Genomic DNA, 23994 nt, shown 5'->3' with positions numbered 1-23994 from the left:
ACGAGATCCTCAGTTAAAATTGGAAAGAACCTCTCCGAAGAGTTTACTACCAAAAGAGGTTTCAGACAAGGAGACGGCCTGTCGTGTGATCTATTCAACATCCTGCTGGAAAAGGTCATACGAGACGCGAAGGTCAAAAGAAATGGAACGATATACACGAACAGCCACATGTTACTGGCTTATGCCGACGACATTGACATCATGGGTCGATCGGTAAAGGAAGTAACTGACACCTTTGCAAAAGTCGAAAGAGAATCTGCTAAAGTTGGTCTGGCAGTAAACGGCGTAAAAACCAAGTTGATGGTATCGACGCGTAATATGTCCATAAACACAGCACCATCTGTGAATGTTGGTACTTATAATTTTTGAGGTAGTAAAGGACTTCGTCTACCTCGGCACCGCCATAAACACAACAAATAACATCAGTTGTGAAATACGAAGAAGAATAGTGTTGGCTAACAGATGCTACTTTGGGCTGAGTAAGCAGTTTAGGAATAAAGCCACCTCTCGTCAAACAAAAATAACACTGTACAAAACACTGATACTACCCGTGCTAATGTATGGTTCCGAAGCATGGGTACTTGCTCAAGCAGATAAGGCAGTGCTTTGTGTGTTTGAGAGAAAAATTCTTCGAAAGATCTACGGGCCAATCTGTGTTGACGGCGAATATCGGCGTCGTATGAACATCGAGCTGTATCAACTATACAATGACATCAATATAGTTGAACGAATCGAGATACAACGATTGCGATGGCTAGGCCATGTTATAAGAATGAGTGATGATGAACCCGCTAAAAAGGCGTATAAATACGGGCCGCATGGAGGTTCTCGCAGATCTGGAAGGCCAAGGCTTCGTTGGAGCGAACAAGTGAAACGAGATATCACAAAGCTACATATCCCAGATTGGGAAAATACAGCAGCAAACAGAGAGGATTGGAGATTTTTTCTTAGTTCGGCTTATGGAACAAATGTTCTGTAAAAGGCCAGCTAAGTAAGTAAGTAAGTAGAAATATGTTTGGATCAAAACAAACTTATGTTTGGGACTGGTTGCGAACATATATATGTTTGGATGCAAACATAATATGTTTGGGTCCAAACAAATATATGTTTGCAACATTTTGTAACATATCTCAATTTTATTTGTTTGGGTACCAAAAATATTTGTTATGTTAGAACATATTTTATATGAGTGGAGAAAGCATTTTTGTCAAAGAGAGTAACAACAGGGCTCTCGCGGCTGCGGAATGCTGTTTATAATAAAGACCTGTGTGTATGGTGTTATAGAAGACGCCTAAGCGAAGAAGGGAGGGTAAAAAAGTTGGTTTGTGCTTTGGTGGTGTGTATACGCCGAAACACGTGTGTTTCGTTCTTTGTTGTTGTTAACCAACGTAGCAAGCGAAGAGAAAAGAAAAAAATGGTATGAATTATGTTGTTCTTTTTTCTTCAATTTTCTAAATAAAATCGTTGAGTAAAGACGATAAAGTGAGTGAATAAATCAGTGTTTGTGTTTTCTTAAAGAAATTGAGCTTTTTAGTAAATTAAATGCCCAATACATTTTATAATTGAATCAAAAATATTTTATGGGACAAATCGCATTTAATAATGGTAATAACATTAATACATTTTTCATATACATGCATATATTTGTAATATGGATGTACCTATTTATTACATTATGTAATAATTTGATTACAGATGCCGATTTTCCGTTGATGATTTCAATTTTGAGGAGAATGTGTTTTATTTTACATCTAACGAAAAGCGTTCAACGATGTTTTTATATTTTATAGTTAATAGTTATACCCTATACCACAATGTGGAAAAGGGTATTATAAGTTTGTTTTGGTAAAAATTCATGTAACACCGTGAAATATTCGTCGGAGACCCCCAATGTGGTATACCAATCTTCATATCTCGACGAGATAAAGCGATTTTGAGATGTGTGTCTGTCCGTCCGTCCGTCCGTCCGTCCGTCCGTCTGTCCATTATAAATTGTAAACACGCTCCAGGCCGCAATTATGGACCGATCGTCACGAAATTTTGTATGGAGGTCGGGTTCAGATCAGAATAGATCCCTATTCTTACTGGTGATAATCGTGACATATTTAGCGGGTGAAATGGACCAAAAACATGATATTTATCCAATTTTCTAGCGGCTCTGTAGGTCTCAATAATAGTCCGATCAACGCGTAATTTTAAATAAGGTAAGAGTATATCACAAAGGTGAAGCTTGCCATTTGAGATGGCGATCGGATAATATTTAGAGGGTTAAATGGACCAAAACTTTTGTGTGAAAATTGTGAAAATTTTTAATATACAGCTTATATCTTAATTCCTGGAAGTGACATTCCGGACATGTTAGATATACTTGAAAGTGGAACGCTTGACCTTTCAATTGACGCCAATTATGTTGGTGTGCATGATCAGATAACAAAGTTACAGCCTAATATATTCCGTTATTTGTCTGTAGTGTAATAATAAACTCGCTAGAAGTCGCAATTATACATCAATAGTCACGAAACTTTGCACCGGGTAAGAGTATAGGTCGAAAAAGATACCTACAATTTTGAATGACGATCTGATATTCTTTAGCGGGTGAAATGGACCATTACTTTTGTATGAAAAATATAAAAATTTTATTTTTGGTCGATATTTTAATTCCTTGAGGAAATATGTATATATTTCGCAAAGTAGCCTACATACGAGTATGGAAAAAAACTACTGACCTTTCCTCTGATGTAAATTGCAATAAAGTGTTTGCTAGATAACGGGCCTACTGCCTAATATAATGGGTTCTGTATAGAGAACCACATTTTTATCCTATGCTACTTATTGTCTCTCCAAAAGTTTATGTAACACCACGAAATATTCGTCCTAGACCCCTTATTTGGTATGCCGAAATTCATATCTTGACGAGATAAAGCGATTTAGCAATGTGTGTCCGTCCATTAAAAATTGTAAACAAGCTTAAGGCCGCAACTATGGACCGATTGTAACGAATTTTTTAAGGAGGTTGGGTTCGGGCCAGAATAGAAATGATTAGTTTTTGGTGATGATCGTGAAATGTTCAGGGGATGAAATGGACCAAAAACAAAATTTTAACCAATTTTGTAGAGGCTCTGTAGGTCAAAATAATAACCCGCAAAATGTTAAACAAAGTTTGAGTTTATGATGAAGAAGAAGCGTACAAACCACGTGAAGATCAGATAATACTTAGCGGGTTAAATGGACTGAAACTTTTGTGTGGACTTGGTAAAAATTTCAATAACGTAGCGGTCAAACAACGGAAGTAGTAGTTCTACATAATTGGGTTTCATTACATTTTACGTAAACTAAATTTTCATTTCCTGCTACAAAAAAGTCTTTGCCATGCTAGATAACTTTTTGGTTTTGGTCATAAGTATTATACATTACATCTCTGATATGTGATAATTAAATTTTCACAATCATTGAAAAGAAGTTCCTTGGAGATCGATTGTCCAGGGATAGTGGTATAGGGTATCCCATGGTCGGCTCCGCCCGATTATACATTTTCTTACTTGTTTTTATTTGTTTTTCTTTTTTATGTATCTATGCCTCTATTGTTGCTTTTGTGTTTGGTATTTTTATACATTTCAATAAAAGAAAACCACCACCATTTATAAATGTGTGTATGCCGGAGGAAGCGAATGGGTCTCCCATGAGCGTAAATTTACTCTCGGTCACCACCAGTTAGAGCAGTGTGAGGCATTGTGAGTGTCATGAGCGTAAATTTACTCTCACTCACCACCAGTTAAAGTCTACACAATTTGTGAGCGAGAGTAAATATACGCTCACGAAACTCACAATGCCTCACATTGAGTTAGAGCCGGCAATCGGCACACAACAACAACAAATTGAGCAACCACTGTTGTCAGTGCATAGTTTTTCAATTAGTGAGTGGAGAGAGAAACTCGAGTAAAGGACTGCGGAATATTGGTTAGAGCCATTGATGTCAACGCCTGCACGTTGTCGTAACAAACGAATTCAAATGAGAGCAATGTCAGCCGTGGTTTAACAAAGGGACATTACTCTCCCATCAATTCTCTCTTATTTTTTTGGACATCAATGGTTCGAGCCTACACAGTTTGTAAGCGAGAGTAAATTTACGCTCACGGGAGACACATTGTCTTAAGCTGGGTACACATTGTCAGTTTTGAGTGTCGATATTTCGCAATTATCGATAATTATCAATCCGTCCAGCAACAGCAAAACATTTTGCGGTTGCATGATGAATGACAAAAATGAACGGCCACACTAGCAAGCAACAACAAAGCTGATAATGTGTACCCAGCTTTACTCTGGTGTATGTGTTTTTGTAGATTTTGGATTTGTATTTGTCATATGTCATGTTTGGGACTGGTTGCAAAGAAATACTTGCTGGAAAATATGTTTGGGACATATGTTAGAGAGGACTTTTTTCCTCAGTATATGTCTTTTCGCCGTTTACCGCCAGACCCACTTTAGCTAATTCTACTTCGACTTTCTTAAAGGTATCAGTTGCTTCCTTTACTGATCGTCCCATGATGTCAATGTGGTCAGCATAAGCAAGTAACATGTGGCTGTTGCTGTAAATTGTGCCATTTCTTGTGACATTTGCACCTCGTATAAACTTTTCCGGCAGGATGTTATACAGATCTCACGAAAGGTTGCCTCCTTGTCTGAAACCTCTTTTGGCACTGAACTGTTGGAAGAGGTTCTTTCCTATTTTAAGTGTATCAGTTAAAGTCATCTTACAAAGCCGAATTAGCTTTGCAGGGATACCAAATTCAGAAATTGTATGGAATACCTTTGAGCGTTGGGGCTGTCGAAGGCTGCTTTTTAATCGACAAAAAGGTGGTAGGTGTCGATTTGCATCTCTTGGGTCTTCTCCAGGGTTTGCGGCAGGGAAAATATGTATATGGTCAATTGTTGTAGGTTTGTCAGATCTAAAGCCGCATTGGTATGACCCAATTATTTCGTTGACCATATGCTTTAGTTGTCCGGACAATATCCCTGTCAATATCTTATAAGCACTTCTCCCGATTGCCCATATACACACCGGTTCATCTGAATAGAACCAACCAATATGTGTCTACAAATACCGTTATATCTAACGAAAGGAGAGGAATGTAAATTATAATTTTGAGGACATGTAGAGTATATAGTAGCCGATATTTCCAATACCTATCATGTTTCACATATGCGTTATAACGGTACTGTTTATCTGCTTTATGAAAAAAAGTCAAAATATTAGCATTTTTAATGGTTCACCAGGATAGAACCACCCTAAGAATTTACACAAATCCTTTGTTAGATGTGGTAAACTTTAACAAAAAACTATTTATAATTATAAATAAATGCCGTTAGTGTTGATTGCCAACAAATATTGTGCAAAAATTTGTATTAGGGTCTTGAAATTTGATGAAAATCGAGACTTAGAGCTCCAAAAATTATTTTTATGAAGAAATCGGTAGAAGCAATTTATAAAGACAAAATTTTATACTGAATTATGTTCAAAATTTTCTATACTACAAAAAAATACAAAAAAGTCACATTAGATAGGTTTATGAGTCCGAAACAGAGGAAATATGGTAAAGATAATTCAAAATTCTACCTTTCCAATCCAAAATTTGATATTTTATCTCAGGAAAGTGAATGCAAATCGATGGGTTCCACCCAGTTTCGTTGGCTGTGGACATCTACAGGTTCAAAAAATAAAGAAAATTCCACCGCCGAACGCTCCATCTCACCATCAAGTCCTTGGAATTTCAAAAGGTTCAAAGACATTTGATGTTAAGAAACAGCTTAGCGATAGGGAAAGGCGGACGTTAATTTTTTCGAAAGGAAAGGGTTTAATTTTGATGGTTATGATGTTTACATATATTTTCCTCATAGTATAAGTACCGAAAAAATATTTCTGATCCGTTATTACACAAAAAATAGCGCCTATGTTTCTGTGCTTTCCTTGTCATGCGATATCTTCTAAACCAAAGCCCTTGATGTTGACATAGGGCGTTCGGCGGTGGAATTTTCTTTATTTTTTGAACCTGTAGATGTCCACAGCCAACGAAACTGGGTGGAACCCATCGATTTGCATTCACTTTCCTGAGATAAAATATCAAATTTTGGATTGGAAAGTTGGATTTGAATTATCTTTACCATATTTCCTCTGTTTCGGACTCATAAACCTATCTAATGTGACTTTTTTGTAATTTTGTTGTAGTATAGAAACATTTGAACATTATTTAGTATAAAATATTGTCTTTATAAATTATTAATACCGATTTCTTCATAAAAATAATTTTTGGAGCTCTAAGCCTCGATTTTCATCAAATTTCAAGACCCTAATACAAATTTTTGCACAATATTTGATAGCAATTAACACTCACGGCATTTGTTTATAATTATAAATAGTTTTTTTGTTAAAGTTTACTACATCTAACAAAGAATTTGTGTAAATTCTTAGGTTGGTTCTATCCTGGTGAACCATTAAAAAATGCTAATATTTTGACATTTTTTCATAAAGCGAGTAAAAAGTACCGTTATAACGCATATGTGAAACATGTTAGGTATTGAAAATATCGGCTACTATATACTCTACATGTCCACAAAATTATAATTTAAAATTCCTCTCCTTTCGTCAGATATAACCGTATTTGTAGACAAATATTGGCTGGTTCTATTCAGATGAACCGGAGTGTATTTAGAGCATTCTACCTGTCAGATAGTGTTAACTAGCTGAAACATACACCTTATCACCTTGTCTCCATCGGTTTTGAACTCGGTTCGGCTGGTAGGCCATCGGCCGTTGTTGTATTTTTACAGTGTTTTATTTAACTTGCTTCGATGTGTGTTTAGTTCAAATCTGGTAACTCATTTTTAACACGGTTGCAGTTGACCAATCGAACTAAAACTTTGCACACTTTTCAGATTTGGATGACAATACACGAATATGAAATCAAATCCAATATTGGTCCATTTTTACACTGTTTTACAGTGTTTTATATAATTTGCTTTTCAAATCTGGTAACTAATTTTTCACACAGTTGCAGTTGACCAATCGAACTTCAAATTTGCACACATTTCAGATTTGGATGACAATACATGAATATGAAATCAAAACCGATATTGGTCCATTCTTACAGTATTTTTACGGTGTCTAACTTAACCCCCTTTTCAAATATGGTAACTGATTTTTAAGACGGTTGCAGTTGACCAATCGAAGTAAAACTTTGCACACTTTTCAGATTTAGATGACAATACGTGAATATGAAACCGAAATCAATATGGGTCCGTTTTTTTTCTATACCCCCCATATAACGGTACCACCCGATTTCCGGTATTTTGCTTTTCAAATCTGGTAACTCATTTTTCACACAGTTGCAGTTGACTAATCGAACTAAAACTTTGCAAACTTTTCTGATTTGGATGACAATACATGAATATGAAATCAAAATCAATATTGGTCCATTTGTACAGTGTTGCACAGTGCTCAATTTTACATGCTTTTCAAATCTGGTAACTCATTTTTAACACAGTTGCAGTTGACCAATCGAATTAAATTTTGCACACATTTCAGATTTGGATGACAAGGTATGAATATGAAATCAAAACCAATATTGGTCCATTTTTAGCATTTTTACAGTGTTTTATTTAAATTGCATTTCAAATCTGTTAACTCAATTTTGACACGGTTGCAGTTGACCAATCGGACTAAAACTGTGCACACTTTTCAGATTTATATGACAATACATGAATATAAAATTAAAACAAAGGTTGGTCCATTTTACAGTGTTTTAACGGTGTTTTATTTAACTTGCATTTCAAATCTGGTAACTCAATTTTGACACAGTTGCAGTTGAGCAATAGAACTGAAACTTTGCACACTTTTCAGATTTTGAGGACAATACATGAATGTGAAACCAAATCCAATATGGGTCGATCTTTTCCTATAGCCCCCATATAGCGGTACCACCCGATTTAGTTCAAATTTAGTAACTCATTTTTAACGCAGTTGCAGTTGACCAATAGAACTAAAACTTTGCACACTTTTCAGATTTGGAAGACAATACATAAATATGGGCCCAATTTTTCCTACAGCCCCCATATAGCGGTACCACCCGATTTCAGGTATTTTGAGGATTTTATCTTCATTTTTGCCCGAATTAGCTGGCATTTGGGATTTCCAATGATACAGGCATTTCCCCACCAAAAATTGTGAACATGGGTCCAGGTTTTGGTATAGCCCCCATTTGAATTAAAAATTGTGACAATATTGAACGGCAAGCGTTTTATTTGAGAGATTCCATCATGAGAAAGAATATATTTATTGAGGCTAAGCGACAAATTATTTTCTAGTTTTAAGTGCATTTCTAAATAAAACACTGAAACTTAATTTTTTTAAATTATTTTTTATTATACACAGAAAAAACAAAAGTATGATTTTTTTTACTAATTCCGTTCATAATTTTTTTGTCCATAATTTGCATAATTGTTGACATGGGGCGTTCGGCGGTGGAATTTTGAATTATCTTTACCATATTTCCTCTGTTTCGGACTCATAAACCTATCTAATGTGACTTTTTTGTAATTTTATTGTAGTATAGAAAACTTTGAACATTATTCAGTATAAAATTTTGTCTTTATAAATTATTTATACCGATTTCTTCATAAAAATAATTTTTGGAGCTCTAAGCCTCGATTTTCATCAAATTTCAAGACACTAATACAAATTTTTGCAGAATATTTGTTGGCAATCAACACTAACGGCATTTATTTATAATTATAAATAGTTTTTTGTTAAAGTTTACCACATCTAACAAAGGATTTGTGTAAATTCTTAGGGTGGTTCTATCCTGGTGAACCATTAAAAAATGCTAATATTTTGACATTTTTTCATAAAGCGAGTAAAAAGTACCGTTATAACGCATATGTGAAACATGTTAGGTATTGAAAATATCGGCTACTATATACTCTACATGTCCACAAAATTATAATTTAAAATTCCTCTCCTTTCGTCAGATATAACCGTATTTGTAGACAAATATTGGCTGGTTCTATTCAGATGAACCGGAGTGTATTTAGAGCATTCTACCTGTCAGATAGTGTTAACTAGCTGAAACATACACCTTATCACCTTGTCTCCATCGGTTTTGAACTCGGTTCGGCTGGTAGGCCATCGGCCGTTGTTGTATTTTTATACACAGAAAAAACAAAAGTATGAATTTTTTTTACTAATTCCGTTCATAATTTTTTTGTCCATAATTTGCATAATTTGAACGTACCTCTTTTAAAGTGAATGGACAAATTTTTTTACTCATGCACACAATACTATTTTTTCAAAAGTATGAATGCTTTTCTAAAATACAAAAATAAATTTCATAGTTTCTCCTACGTTAACCACTATTTTCTGGCAAAACCGGTTTTTGTGCTTTGCCTACAAAGATATGGTGGATTTGCTTCTATTGTGTTTGTCTTTCCTCCCCTCCATCGTATCTACACGCACATTGACTGCGTGTCAACAAAGCACAACAGCCTAAACAACCACCACTACTCACCGCTACCACACTAACTAACCACCATAGATTTCGTTTGTTTTCGGAAGACACTCACCATATCAATAGCATTAATTCGCAAATACAATTTTTGAATTACTTTAATATAAATGCAACATCTATAAATTCAAGCTAGTGATGATGGACTCAGTATGTATGTACGTATGGTTAACATTGTTCTGATTTACAAGATACATAATTAATTAGGAAAATCAATAAGAAGAGAACCCTTTAAAACAGGCATGACCAAAAAGAGAACGGAGAAAATGTGAATGTATTAAAAATATTGGCAACTTATAACAGTGTGTTAGTAAGTTTGTATTCACGCAAGCTATAAAACAATAACAAATCAAAACATTTGTTCTCTTTTGTACGCTCTTTCTGTGCATTCGGGTCGTGTGTGTGTGTAAATTGCCGAAAATCATCGGCACCGCCGTGTCAAAAAAGAACACATTTGCTTTAAAAGAACAGGAATTACAAAATTAAGTAAAAAACAACTAATTTGAAAATAAAATAAAAAAAATAGTAGTAAAAAATAGTAGTAAAATAATAGTAAAAAAAAACAAAAATTTGTATAGAAAAAATAAATTTTTGAAAAATATAAAAAGAGTTTTGGAATATAAGCAATTTTTTTTTCTTTAAAGAAGATTATTTTGAAATAAATGAATTTGTTCATATTTTGCAAAATAGAATACATATATTACATGTTTATGATTCATTCAAAAAAGAAACCGGTATTTATTGCTTTATGAACTAGGTTCATAAAATACAAAAATCTGAACATTGGAAATTTTTTTTGAACACTATTCATATATTGAATGAATTTTTTTTCTGTGTACCCTCCACCATAGAATGGAGGGTATAATTAACTTTGTTATTCCATTTGTAACACATCCAAATATGAGTCGGAGCCCCTATTAAATATAAATATACTTCATCAGCTTAAAATTCTAAGTCAATATAACCATGTCCTGGCCGTCCGTCCGTCTGTTGAAATTAAGATAGAGCTCGCAATTTTTAAGATAGAGCTTTGTAATTTGGTGTAGAAGTTTCTATTACTCCTAGCATGTTGGGTATTGCAAATGGACTACATCGGTCCACTTTTTGATATAGCCCCCACCGAAATGGCTGAAATTTGGTATTTAGTCTTCATTGGAGGGTATAAAACTTTTCACCTAAAATTTGTCGGTATAGGTCCAAGTCTTCATTAGCCCCATAGAACGGTACCTCCCGATTTTCTGTATTATTAATGTGGTGGCCTCAATGGCTGAAATTTGGTATTTAGTCTTTCATGGGGATATAAAATATTCCAGAAGAGAATTGTCAACATAGGGCCACGTCTTCATATAGCGTCCATAGAGCATCTTTTCCGATTTTCGGTATTTTGATGGTTTCAGCGTCATTATCAAACCGAAATGGATGTATAAAACGGTGGGTGTATAAAACATGTCCATCTAAAATTTGTCGGTATATACCTACATCTTAAACAGCCCACCCCCCCAGAACGGTACCTCCCGATTTATGGTATTTTGATTGTTTAACCATCAAATCGAAATAGATCCCAGTTTGATATATCCGCTATAGAAAGACCGCTCTTACTTGTTAATCGTTCGTATTGGAACCGATTGCGTTGTTACAATAATTACAGACGGTCGGACGTGCATAGCTATCTCGACTCCAAATTTTCCGAAACAGATTTCGGCCAAACTATTTCGTTGAGGTATTTTTTTTGTTCGTTAAAGCTTAGGGGATGAAACGTCTGTTTAAACAGATGCTATGAGTTAATGGGTTAAGATTCCTTATATGTTAAGATCGAAACCATATGAGACAATTTGTTGATACGATACCTCTTCCAAATTTTTGGTCTGAGTTTGAGCCACTGATGAAACACCTCCTTATTTCGCGATAGATGTACCTTACCTTGAGACCGAAAATAAGAACCCTAAACTTCGCATTACAGCCAGTTCGGTTAAAAATTGTAGCTAAAATTTCTAAAATACAGAAAATTGGGAGGTACCGTTATATGGGGGCTATACCTAAACATGGACCTATGTTGATAGGTGTTGGTGGAGTAGTGTTGTGACCCCTAAGAACCTTAAATGCCACATTAAAAAATTAAAAAAATAATTCAATTCGCAAAATAACTCATACACATTTTCACAATTCCTTTGTTAGCACAAGGGAATTCCCAATAAATGCCGGCAAAAATAAACAAAAACAACATAAAAAGATATTTGTTTTGTTGTGGGGGATTTTTCTTGGCGGGCATTGGCATAGTTGATGTGATATTCCACAACTGACAGTCAAAGTTGGTTGACACAAACTTTTAATAAATATTAACAGCTTTCTTGTCAGACATAAAGTTTAGCGGTTACTTTTTTTGTTTCTTACTTATCGAAAATGTTCGACAAAAAAAAAATCATAACTTCGGTAATTAGTTCCACTCACTACTAGAGGAGACCACAATTTGTAGCGGAAAAGCCTGCGAGGTTGAAAAAATGTGTATACATTTATAGCAGCCACGATCAGCATCGAACGGAAATGTATAAACCAAACCACACGTATTCTCTTTATTTACATCAACTGCGGTTTAGCAAAGGGACAACTCTGATTTATAGTAATGCATATCTATGCCAATGTACAGACTTCTTCCGTACATTAGCTTGTCAACCAAGTAGCCACAAACGATAAAAGATTCGGTTTTTGTTACTATTTGAGTCAAAGATGTTGAGTGATTCTTTTTAAAATAGTGCTTCAATTTTAGAAATAATTTCAGTTAAAGAAAGTGATTCTAATGGCTTGGTTGTGAAGAAGAAAAAGAGAAGAAGATAATACACATGTACAATGTCGGCGATATTCCAAGGTAAACTGGCAGACAATTTGAAATTTGGACACATTTTGGAGATTGGAGCTGAGGTGGAAGAGGATGGGTCATGGTAAGTTGGACTAAACAAAAACCCAAACAAATAAATAAATAAAATATAATATAAAATAAATTTAAAAAAATCAACTTCCTATAGGTTCAGCTTATCTTTGACCACGGGACGTTTTCAAGAACGTGACATAATTGACATTGGATTACACATGGTCGTCAATACTCAGTACGATGCGATTATTGTTAAACAACAAGTTAATGAAAATTGGCTGGAGGTGGCTACAAAAGAATACGAGACCGAGGAACTTATGAAGAGATTTAAAATCAATCTGATAATGGCGGAAGACAAGTTCCACATAAGCATTAATGGCAAACCGTTGATGTTTGTAAAATATCAAGTACCGCTTGAGGAATTGAACACTTTGAAAATAATGGGTAATTTGTCACAGATTTATCAAATAGATCATCGTAAATATTTTCCACGAGCTTGGCCACCAATACAGCTAACACAACAGCGTGTACATTTTAGTCACGACATGCCTGTAGCCTTTAAACCGGGTCATGTTATGGTTATTATGATCAAACTGAGAGGTGATTCTAAGGGTCGGTTTATGTTGCATTTTCTCAATGCCCATAATATTAAGCGGCAAGAAGTTCACATTAGCATGCGATTTGATACGAAGTATGTTATAAGGACGTCGAAATTGCCGACAACCAATATAAATGATAATCCTGAAAAAATGGTGTAAGAACATGGATTTCATGATTGAATTAAATTCTTAAGAATTTTCTTTTGTTTTGCAGATTTGGAGCTGAGGAGAAAGAGAAAGATGGTCGGTTTCCGTTCGAGAATTTTTCAACACCATTTAAAATTGCAGTGGGTTTTACCGACACCCATTTACGTATGGCTAAAGATGGTAAATTTCTCTTCGACTATGCCTTGCGCACACCAAACGTATTATCGAATATCTCTGGCGTTAAGATTATTGGCATTGATGGTGTTACGGTGCGGGTTAGTTCCATTGATCATTTCTTTTTGAAGAATCCCTCGTGTAAGGGATTTCAAAAGTTATCGTATAAGAAGTTTTCAAAATAATTAAAAAATATTAAAATTCAAATTAAAACTACCACATAAAAATGTTTACTAAGTGAGGTGGCTAAGTTGAGTGGAAATTCTGAACCGAACTTTTAATAAACAAGTAAGAAAAGCGTTAAATTCGGTCGGACCGAACTTTTTATACCCTCCACCACAAATTTCAGCCATTTCAGTGGATTAATGTGGCCACAACCTTCAAAATACGGAAATTCGGAAGGTACCGTTCTATGGGGGCTATATGATGGCGTGGACCTATACCTACAAATTTCTGGGGGAAAGTTTTATACGCCTAAAGAAGACTAAATACCAAATTTCAGCCATCTCGGTGTGATAATGAGGCTAAAACGTTCAAAATATCGAAAATCGGGAGATATTGTATTATGGGGGCTATATCAACACGTGGACCTATATAAACATTTTATGGTAGAAATGTTTCTTAGCCTCTAGAAACACAAAATACAAAGTTACAACAGATTCTTTGTTTAAGTGGGTCTAATATATTCAAAATATATTAAAATGACGCGTACTTTATAAGGGGCCTTATGTGGGGGCTATACCAAAACGTGGACCTATATAACCCAACTTTGGTAGGAATGTTTTCTGGCCTCTGAAGACACAAAATACCAAATTACAACCAATTCTGTGGTCAAATGGGTCTAATACATTCAAAATATATTAAAATGACGCGTACTTTATAAGGGGCCTTATATGGGGGCTATACCAAAACGTGGACCTATATAACCCAACTTTGGTAGGAATATTTTTTGGCCTCTGGAGACACAAAGTACCAAATTACAATCAATTCGGTGGTAATATGGGCCAAATATCTTAAAAATTCCTTAAAACGACGACGCGTCACGCGTCATTTTGTATGGGGGCTATACGAAAGCGTGGACCTACATAGCCCGTTTTCAATACCAAAAGTCCTACGTAAATATAACATATTTTCCCAAAATGTCATCAACCTACGTCAATCCGTTCTAACGCTAGAGTGATTTCCACAGACGGACAGACGGACAGACGGACGGACATGGCTATATCGATGTAGAATTGCACGCTGATCAAGAATATATATACTTTGTGGGGTCTACAATGATTATTTCGAGTAGTTACAAACGTAGTGACAAACTTAATATACCCCCATCCTATGGTGGAGGGTATAAAAAGTAAAAAATAGTTAAACTCGGGTGGGTCGAACTGTTTTGTTTATACCCTCCACCATAAAACATTTTAAAATAAAATGCAATAATTCCTTTCTTGTCCACAAGTTTTATTGTAGAAGTTTTTGACCACACACGGATGAAAATAGGCCTCTCTAACATATGTCCCAAACATATTTTGCAGCATACATATATTTGGTTGACATCAGTCCCAAACATAAACTATGTTTGTGTCCTGCAAACAAATTATATGTTTGGGTGCAAACAAGTTATATGTTTGGGTGCAAACAAATATTTGTTTGGATCCAAACATATTTCTAACATATATTTTCCTGCGTGCAGATACCCCAACAACCTAAATTCGGTCAGAAAATGTATCTAACATGTCTTCAATCGGGCGGCACATTTATATGGAGGCTATATCAAAAATGTAGCAAAAACCTTTAAAATACTTAAACTCGGGAGGTATTTTCATAAATGGAGACTATACAAAAACATGGATCTATGTTGACCCTTTTCTTTACTGCAGGGAATCTAAAAAGTCAAATTACGGGTGGTTCAGTTTAAAAATGTGCTAAACCCTCAAAATACCGAAATTCTGGAGCTATCGCTCTGTGGGGCTTTATCAAAGCATGGTCTATGTTGACAATTTTTTTGCGAGCCTCACATGTGAAATTATAGATTGTTTGGTCAACAAATGTAGCCAAAATTCTTAAAATGCCCAAAATAGGGAAGTACCCTTGTTGGGGGGGGGGGGGGGGCTATAGAAAAACATACACCTATGTTGACAATTTTATAGGGAGAAGTTTTAAGACCAATTCGAATTTACAGGTAGTTTATAAACACTACGAACCTAAATTGTCAAATTACAGCGAGTTCGGACAAAAACAATTCTCAAAATATGCAAAATCGGGAGGTACCGTATTTTTGATGTCCTTTTTATCCTGAAATGCAATAATTTATAATTATTATATAAAGCCTATACTCTCCTCTTTAATATGACACCAATACCAGCATCGTACGACGAGTACAAGTATTTAAAAGATTTTTTTGAAAAATGTTGACCTTTGAAATTTGTTTGACCTCTAAAAGGTCAAAACGATGAGAAAACGAATTAAAAATGCCGTTTTACTCCATTTTGCCTATATTTTCAAACGTATATAGTCCGGTTCAAGTGTAATTTTGGCTGTCGGACAGTGTTACAGGTAGTTCAGTCAAAAAATTTAACTAAATTCTCAAAATACCTAAAATCCGGAGGTACCATTATATGGGTCCAAACCATGTACCCACGTTGACAAATTTGGGGGAGAAGTTTTGCGACCACTTGGAACCTGAAATGTCCAACTGTAAAAATCCTCAAAATACCTAAATTCCGGAGGTACCGTTATATGGGGCTGTACCAACATATGGACCCACGTTGACAATTTTTTTTTCTGGTACCTATTAATAACTGGTAATTATCAGCTAAAATGCTCCGTTTTATTGGGGCTATACCAAAGCAGTGACCGATACAGCCCATATTCGAACTTCACCTGTCCATGGAAAAATACAATCGCTTTCTAACTCAATTATTGCGGACGCTAGAGAGATTACAACAGACGGACGTGGCTAAATCGACTCAGCATTTTACCCTGATCATAAATGTATATTAGAGTTACGACTTTTCGACATTTTTTCTCAAAAATTATCACTAATTAATCACTAAAATAACGGTTATTTCAATGAAATATAAAAAATCACCCACAAATCGATTTTAAAAAATAGTTTATCCCTCAAGATAGTTGACGAAGTCAACTTATATATTGGAACAAAAATAAAAATTCAAAACTAAAAATAAACAACGCTTTTTCACTGACCTTCAGCCGAAATATACATAAAATAAAAAAAAATATTTGTTTAAAAATATATATGAAATTAAAAAAAAAACAAAATTTTCTCAAAAGTATTTCCTGTTGCACGAATTAATAAATATCATGATTTCGCACACAAAAATGAAATCATCTCATTTTGGCATTTCAGCGAAATCAACATCGAAATCGCAGTACACATGATATACAACCCTGTTTTTGCCTAAAAAGGTACCAAAAGTTGCAACACTTTTCACGTATCACAATAACTACCTCGTTTATTGGTCAATTGCTGCAAGAAAAAAATTTAGTATCAAAATTTTGTAAACAATGCATTGCAATGTGAAAAAAATATAAAATAAAAAATAAAAAATTTAAATGGAAGGTGATTACACCTCGGAAGTTTTTCAGATTCTCAGATTCTGAAACTACAATGCTCATAGATGAGAAATATCAAGAAACAAAAAAAAAAAAACAAATAGGAAAATCAGCAAAAATATATTTTGACAAATCCGCGTACTAAACCGCGATTTAACAATTTTTACATCAAATGAAATCTTTTGTACGCGATTATATTTGCGAAAACACGTGTCATAAATTACAGAGATGCGCTAGTAATATGGGTATCTTAAGCAAAATATAATGTGGGGGCATATCCGCGGTTCTTAAAGAATCTACTTGAAATAGATGTATATTGACGCTAATGAAACCGAATGCGCATCAGAATCGTATGCACATTGCGCGACTTTTACCCACTTTAACGTTTTTTGCATTGTCTGATGCAACTGACGGCACACGTTGGCCGCTGAGTGAAACATCGAAATATGCATAAATATTGAAAGAGTGTGATTCGCTGTATCCAAAAACGGATGCGCATCAACTGGTTTTAACCAATTCGCGAATAATAGGCGTTTTAATTTCGACATTTTTTGAATGATTGAAATTTCAATATTACTCTTCTTAATTTCCTATTCTTATAAGTTATCACAGTAAGCAACTAAGCTTTCACGATGGTAAACCATATTTCTTGAAGAAGTTTTAGCAGTTCAAATTAATTACTGTATGGGATTTTAGCGAAATAGTTGGAAAACTCTCAAATATTTGTTTCTAGTTTTTCGAATCAAACCAAACAATATATTTGCAACAATATTTTCCAACAAGAAGATTTTCTTTTTGTTTAAAAATTTTGCCTATTAGGCGAAGGTCATTTTTTTATTAATTTTTTTTAAATTAATTTCTCGTTAGAGACGAGCTTACTGACAAAGATGCTTTTCTCTTTTGTTGTTGCTATAGTATGCAATTTATGTACCCAATCTCTATAAATATGGTTTCATATTTTTCTACGCATTGTCAAAAGATTCTGTACATATTTTTAATTTATTTTTTTAGAGGTTTGTACGGACTCTGGGACAGGATAATTTGGATTTGATTCAAGATTTTTTTATTATTTGTCGATTTTTCGCGACAATAAAATTAAATTTAGTACATATATAAAAATCTACGAATATATAAGGAATTCTGTTAACAATTTATGTATAAATTTTCTCATAACAACAAATAAGACATTTCTAAATATTTTTTCTTTTTTCGAGTATAAAAACCGCTATAACATTTGCGCGCATCGGCCAATTTTGTGAACGAGAACAGATTTGAAACCAGAATTTTTTCCCTAACCTCTATGCCAAAAATCGTAGATGTGCCCGCAAAAAAGTTTTTTCAGTTTTTTTCAAATGGAAATGCAAAGGATTTTTGTTTTTTACCATATATAGATAATTTTACGATAATTTTCTAAATAAAGTTTTAAAGTTCTATGTATATTGTCGTATATTTACAACAACTTGTTTGAAAATTCATGTTTAATCAACTGCGCATATGTTTGAAATCAACAAAAAAATAAGTGTAAACACTGGGGTGTATTTCAGGATTTCGTCAAATGCAGTGGATTTTGGAGCGCAAGTGTAAACTTGGCATAAGATGTTTACTCCATTCAAATATTGAAAAAGATCATAATGCACAATCCACTTTGAAAAAAATTTTGTTTTTTGTCATGAAAAAAACGTTTACGACATTTTTGTGATTCTCAGTATTAAAGAAAATTAGTGAGAAACAAACGTTATGTCTCTTTGGTTATCTCATGTGGCTCTAAAGTTTATTTTCAAAAAATTTTCCATAATTCTGATAAATATAAATATTTACCTCAATACTATGGAGGTGGGTCTCCATATTCACACCTCCTCCATTTTCACGCCACAATCCATATAAAAGCAAATTTCTTTAATATCAGTCTCATCTATGACCATGCCCCGACCGAAGAAAAAAATTGAACAGCCACATCACTAAGATTGTTCTATGATACTCTAAAATGTCTTTAGTCCAACGGTCGACTAGTTCAGCTTTCATGTAGTAACATCCAACAACGGAATGAGGCTCATCCATTTCCCGGCGGCAAAAAACTTAGTAGTCAAGTTCCAACACTTCGGCATACACAAGACCACGTGGATGACCACAGATGTAAAAACCAAAAGCGAGATCGATCATGTTGTGATAAACGGAAGACACCATTTCAGTGTGTTAGATGTCCGATCGGATCGAGATGCTAACATCGACGCAGACCATTTCCTTGTAGCAACCAAGGTAACTACTCGACTGAATGTTGCAGCAAAAAATACGATCTATTACAGGACGGAATGTGGATATCGAGCATGAGTGTGTGAACTGGAGATGCTCAGGAGTCACAATGAATTCCGAAAATTTTGAGTCTAAAAGACCAGTCTGCAGGCACATTCTCCTGCAAAGATGGTGAAGTGAATCTGGTAACTGATTCTGTAGTGTACTGAGTATCTAAAGGGAGCATTTTATCAAACTTTTGGTATCGGATGTGGACGATGAAGATACTCTAGGAAGGGATCGTTTTATGGGGGCTACATGATGACTGGTCCTATACAGGCACATTTCTGGTGAAAGTTTTATACCACCAACGAAGACTCTAAATGTCAAATTTTAGTGTTGGATATTGAAGTCAAACCTTCTTCAAAATACCGAAAATCAGTAGGTATCACTTCTACCATTCTAGGGGGACTATTGGACTATATAAAAACGATAACGATGGCTCGATAATTCTCAGATCTCTCTTAAATCCAGTGCGTTAATCTTCAATAGTGTAAATCAGCTATTATGTTTGTACAGTCTGAATAAATCTATAAGTTGATGGATGTAAATGTTATATTATTTGCAGTCATCCTAAAAGTATGCAATGAAAATTGTGTTTCTAGTCACTTCAAACGATAAACTAGGTTTGAAAATAAAAATGTAAAGGGACATTTACATTAGTGCTTATTATCATTATAACCGTATCTATATTGATGTGCTTTAATTAAAATTAATTAAATTATGCATATGTATGTACATGAAATAAATCATACATACATACGTACTTTTATCTTATTTTCCATCCGAATAAAATCTGTAAAATGAAAATGCCAAATTATGACCTACGCAATTTTATCGTTAATTGGCGTAAAAATTTCGTAAAATACCGAAGGTTTAAGCATATTAAGAGAACGATTAAACTACCGTTCGTTATATTCGTCATTATTATAATCTTCTTCATAAGGGTATAATTAAATTTATCATTCCGTCGGAGACCGTATAAAGCATATGTACATATTCTCGATCAACATAGCATAGTGCTCCTAGGATGTTTGCTATTGAAAATGAGCTATATCGGTCCGCGTTTTCATATAGTCCCCATAAAACGTTACATCCCGATTTAGGGTAATTTGAAGGTTGTGGCATCAATAGCCCACCGAAGCGGCTGAAATCTTGTAATTAGTCTTCGTTGGGGTATACAATTTTCCACCAGTATTTTGTCAGTACCAGACCACGTTTTGATATAGCCCCCATAGAACGATACCTCCCGATTGTCGGTACCTTGACTAAAATTTGACATTTAGAGCCTTCGTTGGGGGTATAAAACTTTCACCAGAAATATGTCTGCATAGGACCATCCTTCATGTAGCCCCCATAAAACGATCAATCCAGATTTTCGGTATTTTAAAGGTTGTGGCCCCACCGAAATGGCTGAAATTTGACATTTAGTGTTCATTGGGGGTATAAAACATTCACTTGAAATGTGTCTGTACGAGGGGAACTAGAAAAGTTTCTGGTCTAACAATTAACACGCGAACACCGAAATTGCTGAAATTTTGCATTTAGTCTTCGTTGATAGTATAAAACTTTCCACCAGAAATGCGTAGGTCTATGTCCATTTTTTAATATAGAAGGATACCACCCGATTTTTGTAATTTTGAAGTTTGTCCAACAGAAGTAGCTAAAATTTGGCATTTAGTCTTCATTTGGGTTATAAAATATTCCGACAGATAATTGTCGGTACAGGTCCACGTTTTGACATTGCCCCCACCTAACGGTACCGCCCGATATTCGGTATTTTTAAAATTTCAGCCACATCATCCAACTGAAATGAATGAAATATGATTTGAATATACATAATTTAAAGTGGGGTGTATAATAAGAGTTCAAAATCACCACATCTTGCATTTAGGAACCTTAGGACGGACATTTTAATTTTCTTATCTGCTTTACTGTGATCAATTCCAAGTGATATCTGATATGTTAGATCAAAATTTTTGCCGGAATTGTAATTTTATTTAGCCAAAAATTAAAATCGCAAAAAGTCGCTGGAAATATTTGCTGAGACTAACTATTCTAGACAAGAAATATAACAAATTAAAAAAAAATGGAAGCAAACTCGACTAATTTCCATTCTAAACTCCTATATCAATTTTAAACTCCTATATCAATATAATTAGCGAGCAACATATAAATTAACATAACTTATGGATTTTAAAATTAGTAAATTAAATTAAATACCTTTACGAGAAATTAAAAATAAAAATATTCGACAATAATGTATTCGCAGACTACTCACGTCTATCGCAATTTTACAACTGAAAACCATCATCGTGAACACAGCAAAAACTATCTATGTTAAAGGTACCCATATTGCGTTCTGACTAATTAATTCCAATTGCTATATATGTCGTTAAGTACAGTCAACACTCTACCCTGTCGGACTTTTATTAACCAGTTGATAAAATGATTGATAATAGATCGATAATTTTTAAACTGACTAAAAACTGGCTGAAAAGTTATCTAGAGATGAACCACTTTGAACAGAAAAAAATTTCGGCAATTGTCCATGTCTAGATATCTTTTCGACCAATATAAAGTTAGTCGAAAAGTTATCTAGAGATTACCCACTCTGAAAACAGAAACATGTACCGTCTGCAAAGTATTTGTGTTTGTCGAAAAAATAAGGCACAAATGTATAAATAATTCGCACTTGCTTTTTCTTAATATTCTTCGTATAAATGCAGCATCCAGTTATAGAATACAGTGTTGATGGACTGAACATATTCGTACATATTACTCATATTATTCTGGAATTAAAAAGGAACACAAAGGAAATATACAAATTTGCCCCATCTTCTCTCTAACAAAAAAAAAGAGAGAGAGACAAAGAGAGGGAGAGAGAGAATATGAAAAGTCAAAAATAAAAAACACACAGAAACAAAAATTTTTTTTTCACATTATGTTTTAAACTGACTAAAAATAGGCAAAAAAAAAAATTAGTTTATTATCAGTCGAAAAGTTATCTGGCGTTGGACAATACTGACTACTCAGGCGCTCATCGCCTTGTAAAATTAGTCAGTTGGCATAAGGCAAAATGATTGATAAAATGCCACTTATGTTTAAAAAAAGCTAGCTTTATGTTAGCTTTAAATCGGCCACAGTCCCTACAGGGTAGTTTAATACTGTACTGATGTTTCATGTCTTCTTTCAAGTTAATTTTTTTTGATTTTCTGCATGCTACTGTACCAACATATCACGGATTTGTTGCTTAATTTGCCTCCTTAGCCACTTCTACACACATTTGGAATATAATTACATACATATGTATTTATTTTTGTAAACGTAATCTATAAATCTAAGTCGGCTACTTTGTTAAACTTCTTAAAGTCAATTTAATATTAAAATAACATTTAAATCCCCTAATCTTCTTAAATCAAATCAAAGAAACTTTTGCGGTTGAAAACAAAGATCTCCAAAGTTTGCCACAGCTTACAATGAATGACTTTATGATGTCTTTTAATGTCCAGAGGGCAGTAAATAAAGTTCATTCGTTTTGCACAATCTGTGTATGGGAAAAGTTTTAGTTTTTTCTTTTTTTGGCAAAAGGACAAACGAATTTCCTCAATTTTTTGGAAAACCATACAAAAAAATTCGAAATGGCAATTGGCAATAATCGACAGTTAGTAAAACATTTTATGGCATCATTGGTCACTTAACTGCCCCAAGGACGTTTGATGGCAATTGGTGAGGGCGAGGAGGTTGTAAAATAAGAGAAGAAAAAAATTGCATGCAACGTTTAAAGTTTTGTTATTATGGGAAAGATAGTCTTTTTTATTGTTCTTACACAATCTCAAGAAAAAAGTCAATAAATTATTGTTCCTAAAGGTGATAACTTAAACGCTCGACAACATAGTAAATTAAGTAGTCAATAACGACGAATACAAATAAATTATATTTTGTTTATACATGACTTCAGTTCCAAGCAATATGGATTAAATGGAGTATTGGAAATACAATATGTCGCAATAGAATTAAACCTCAAACCTTCGCAGCACTAAATAAGACTTGTAATAGAAAGTTTCTAAATTCATAGAGGCCTTTTAACCATGGTGGTGGATTTTAAATAACTGTTCTAAGAATTTGCAAAATACCAAAAATGCGGGAGTATAGATTCGAAAAGTGGTTAATTTTTTGCAACGCGCTGCAGGAGTTGTTACTACGAGGGCTGCACTATAACTTGTTGGCCTAACAATAAAATCGCGAATATTTACCATTAAAAAATTTATTGTTTTCTTAAGTAGTCTCTAGCATGATTTATACAATTTTTCATGCGCTCAAACCGATTGATGAATCCCTTTTTCCACTCCACCTCCAACACGTGGTTTTTGAACGCTTAACGGTTAACGATTTTTTTACAGTGTTATTTAACTTGCTTTGGCGTCTGTTTAGTTCACATATATAACTCATTTTCCAAACAGTTGCTGTTGCCCAATTGAACTAAAACTGCACTTTTCAGGTTTGGATGAAAATACATGAATATGAAATCATAACCTATATGGATCCATTTTATCCTATAGCCACAATATAGCGGTACCACCCGATTTTAGGTATTTTGACGATTTTATCTTCATTTTTAGCCCGAATTGGCTGTAATTTGGTATTTGGAGTTTCCAATTGTACAGAATCTTACTCAACAAAAATTGTGAATATAGGTCCAGGTTTTGTTATAACCCCAATATACCGGCAAAACCCGATTTAAAGCATTTAGAGGATTTTATTTTAATTTTTAGTCCGAATTGGCTGTAACTTT

At 34.3% G+C, this 23994-nt stretch overlaps 1 protein-coding gene across 4 annotated transcripts in view; it reads left to right on the top strand.

The window, feature by feature from the left end:
- LOC141390747 (galectin-8-like) overlaps positions 1-13567 on the top strand; it is a 47459-nt gene extending 33892 nt beyond the window's left edge. Inside the window, exons 1-4 of one of the 4 annotated variants that reach the window (XM_073963696.1) lie at positions 11872-11984; positions 12319-12490; positions 12575-13174; positions 13234-13567. In XM_073963696.1, the coding sequence (XP_073819797.1) occupies positions 12399-12490; positions 12575-13174; positions 13234-13525 (984 nt within the window). In that variant the 5' untranslated portion in view covers positions 11872-11984; positions 12319-12398 and the 3' untranslated portion in view covers positions 13526-13567. Of the gene's footprint in view, positions 1-11871; positions 12172-12318; positions 12491-12574; positions 13175-13233 lie in introns of those variants that run through there. The other 3 variants (XM_073963694.1, XM_073963695.1, XM_073963697.1) reach the window with 3 other exon arrangements.
- Positions 13568-23994: the final 10427 nt, after the last annotated feature.

The sequence above is a fragment of the Musca autumnalis genome, unplaced genomic scaffold (genome assembly GCF_047663935.1).
Source record: "Musca autumnalis isolate F117 unplaced genomic scaffold, ASM4766393v1 scaffold_1, whole genome shotgun sequence".
In the NCBI taxonomy this organism is placed as follows: Eukaryota; Metazoa; Arthropoda; class Insecta; order Diptera; family Muscidae; genus Musca; species Musca autumnalis.
This window is presented reverse-complemented; position numbering and strand designations above follow the sequence as displayed.